We start from the raw sequence: 3,133 nt of genomic DNA, 5'->3' as shown, positions 1-3,133 counted from the left end.
GGAGTCTGAGGCAGGAGGATCCTTGAGCTCAGGAGTTGGACGCCAGCCTGGGCAACACAGCAAGGCCAGTCTCTTCAAAATAAAAGTGGGGCTTGGGGCTTCCAGGGGTGGTGGAGACAAGTTAAGGGAAGATAAGAGGAGAAAATGTAAGGTGAATAAAGGTTGACTTTTATGCAGATAAAAGTATCTCAGATGATACAAGTTGACTAGCAGCAGCTCTCTTTCTGGTACAGATTCCGTTAATTATGAAAATTTCCTTTAGAAATGTAAATTTCTCTTTACAAAGGAAGAGTTTTATCCTTTATTTTAGGCAGTAGTGGGATACGTGAAGCAGTTTCCTGTGTTGGCTGGATCTTAATTTATTTTGCTAAAAGACATCAATATGCCAGAGTGGCGTATTTTGGGGTGGCATATTCTAGACTCCTTCAGTTATAATTTGGGGTAGTGTGTCCTGAGCCGCAAACAATGAAATCAATCAACGTTCACCCTAACTAAAGGGGCTTTCTTAAACATTCTAGGAGAACCTCACCATCATGCATAGACCATAAAAAATCCTTTACAATTCAACCCAAAGAATCGTAAACGCGGTTTCCTCCAGGCACTTTTAATTGTCCTTAGACAGATGGCCAAAGCCTGGTTATGGGAACCGCATATGCTAAGAGAAAGCTGACTAGAGCGCCAAGAAAATGATGATTGGCTGCCGGGGCTCAGAAGTTGCATGTTCCCCTCTGGCCAAGGCAGGCTCTAGGAAACTGCTGCAGGTTCAGTTTTTGAAATACGGTTTTTGCATCGTAAAGAAAAAAGATCAACCTATCAGGAAGAACCGAGCACATCCGATCACCAATCAAGAGCGGGAAAGAAGCCAAAGCCTGGGGATACCCATGCACCAACGAGGACGTCATTCTCCAGCCCCCGCCAATGAGCAGCGGGACGGGGGGCGGGGCAATAGGCGGACCCATTGCCCTAGAAAACAAACAAGCTGCGGTACAACTGTCCTCAGCAGCCCTCGCCTCCCAAGTCTCTGCAGCCAACCCCTCAGCAAGGTGCTGCTTTGATGCTTTCCATGCTGTCTGCGTGGGGCTAGTTACAGTGAAGTATCCCCTTCCCACTAGAGTAAGGCACTTCTTTCCAGTGCCTCCCCGAGAACTGCAGAAAGCACACTGGAACTTCGAGCTTCCTACCTTCACAGGAACCGGGAGCCGCGCGCTACCTGAGTGGGGGGGCGGCCCTGGTACGCAGGCGCGCATGCTTTGTGGAGGCGAGGCTGTGGCGGCCCTAGGTAACCTGGGAGCTGTATTTCTTACTCTGGCAAAACCGCCCAGGCCGCTGAGGCCTTAGTGACTTCATTTCCCAGGAGCCTCCGCGACCATGGGGCGGGCCGGTGAGTTCGTTAATGAGCTCGAGGAAGCCACGGCGCGGCCCACCAGGTTCCAAAACAAGGAAATGAAGGGGGGAGGCGGGACTGGGGGTGCCAGCGGGAGCCGCCGCCGCCGTCGCGGAGGAGGAGGAGGAAGAGGTGGAGGAGGTGGCTGCTGCGGCCGCCGAGGAGTCCCTTGCTGAAGGCGGACCGCGGAGCGGCTGGCGGCGCGCGCGCGGGCGCGCGCGAGAGGCGGCTGTTGGAGAAGTGGAGCGGCGGTCGCGGGGGGAGGAGGAGGAGGGACTGAGCGGCGGCGGCCCCCGCGTCCCGTGCCTCTATGGGGGAAGCAGACAATGGATTATGATTTCAAGGCGAAGCTGGCGGCGGAGCGGGAGCGGGTGGAGGATTTGTTTGAGTACGAAGGGTGCAAAGTGGGACGCGGCACCTACGGTCACGTCTACAAGGCGAGGCGGAAAGATGGGTAAGAGCAGGGGCGGGAGGAGTAGGCTCGCTTCGGTCCTCGCCCTGCCCGCGACCCGGCGGGATGGGTGGGTCGGATCCCAGTCGGGCCGTGCCCGGGGGGCGAGGCGGAGGGGGTCGCGGGGTTGCGTCCCTACACCGACTCCGAGGGGCGCCCGTTCCGCCCGCCTCCCCCGCGCGGCCCCGTCGCGTCCCTCGAACTCCCGCGGCGCAGCCCGGTCCGAGGCGTCGGTGCCGTCCCAGAGGGGCCCCCTGCGAGTGCTCGGAGACGGCGAGGAGACTCGAGTTGGGACCGCGGTGGAGGAGGAGGACTTTGTGGGGTCTGGTCTCTTGGGGGAACGCAGCGGGCAGGCAGAGCTCCGCTGCGGAGTTGCCGCTCCGGCCCTGGGTAGTGACGGTCGTTGTGGAACTTCCAATCGGCTGAGCGCCTCGCGGGGGCGGCGGTTTGAAACCTCGCCGGGGAGCCTGTCGGGCGAACGCGGCCTGGGGTCCTCGCCAGCCCCGCGGCTCTGACCCGCTGGGCACTGCCGCCCCCAGCAGCGATCTCCGCCCCTCGGGCTGGCCGGCCTGTTGGCCCCTCTATGCGGTCCTCCCATCTCTGTCGTTTGCCCGGCGTCCCAGATTTCTCATTCTCAAATTCTGGATTGCGCACCTTCCCCCTTCGAAGGAGACCTGATGGGCTAGCTGCGTTTCGCAAGCGGTAACTTAAGAGTTGGCTGAATTCTCTGCTACTCACCCTTTACCTCGCAGCCCCTTGGGTATCTTGGGTATTATGTTCTCCACTCCATCCTTTGCCAGATGACTGTGGGCTGGGGCTTATGGAGTACCTAGATTATCAAGAAGGGAATACGGAGTGACAGAGCTGGGCCTGAACCTTTGTTTTCCTAGGAATTGAGGGAGAACTGTAGGAACACCTTGGGAAGCCTTTACTGGTTGTCCTCTTAAGAAGAGCTGGGTAATGTACTGAGAATGCCTATCCTTCCTTGGTCCTGGAGGGCAGACAGCAGCTACAGCAGGACTGGTGGAACCAGCTTCCTGGCAGGAATTACCCTCCCCCAAGGTTAGGGACCCAGGAAGATGCCCTGTCCAGCATAGGCTTTAGAGAGAGTCAAACCTTACGGAAGAGGATTGTAACGGAACATTTCTGAATAAAGTGATGATCAGCCACAATGATATTAGTAAAATTTGAAGTGCCGCTTATCTTTGTGCGCGCTGTTATAATTTGATATGGTTGGTATATGAACTCTAGGACTAAAGTAGGTTGTGTGCGTATGCACTAATTTCTTTTTTTTTTTT

At 56.5% G+C, this 3,133-nt stretch overlaps 1 protein-coding gene across 5 annotated transcripts in view; it reads left to right on the top strand.

Annotated features, from left to right (window-relative positions):
• The first annotated feature begins 1,360 nt into the window (after positions 1–1,360).
• Positions 1,361–3,133, top strand: part of CDK19 (cyclin dependent kinase 19) — a 205,825-nt gene continuing 204,052 nt past the window's right edge. The window contains exon 1 of one of the 5 annotated variants that reach the window (XM_058435480.1): positions 1,361–1,381. Coding sequence is in view for 1 of the 5 variants with exons in the window: in XM_032156604.1 (XP_032012495.1) it covers positions 1,711–1,838 (128 nt within the window). In the remaining 4 variants the exon portion in view is untranslated. Of the gene's footprint in view, positions 1,839–2,480; positions 2,538–3,133 lie in introns of those variants that run through there. The other 4 variants (XM_058435479.1, XM_032156604.1, XM_032156625.2 and 1 more) reach the window with 4 other exon arrangements.

This window comes from Hylobates moloch, unplaced genomic scaffold, assembly GCF_009828535.3.
Source record: "Hylobates moloch isolate HMO894 unplaced genomic scaffold, HMol_V3 SCAFFOLD_2, whole genome shotgun sequence".
Lineage (NCBI taxonomy): Eukaryota > Metazoa > Chordata > Mammalia > Primates > Hylobatidae > Hylobates > Hylobates moloch.
The sequence above is the reverse complement of the archived record's forward strand: the minus strand, read 5'-3'. Positions and strand labels throughout refer to the sequence as shown.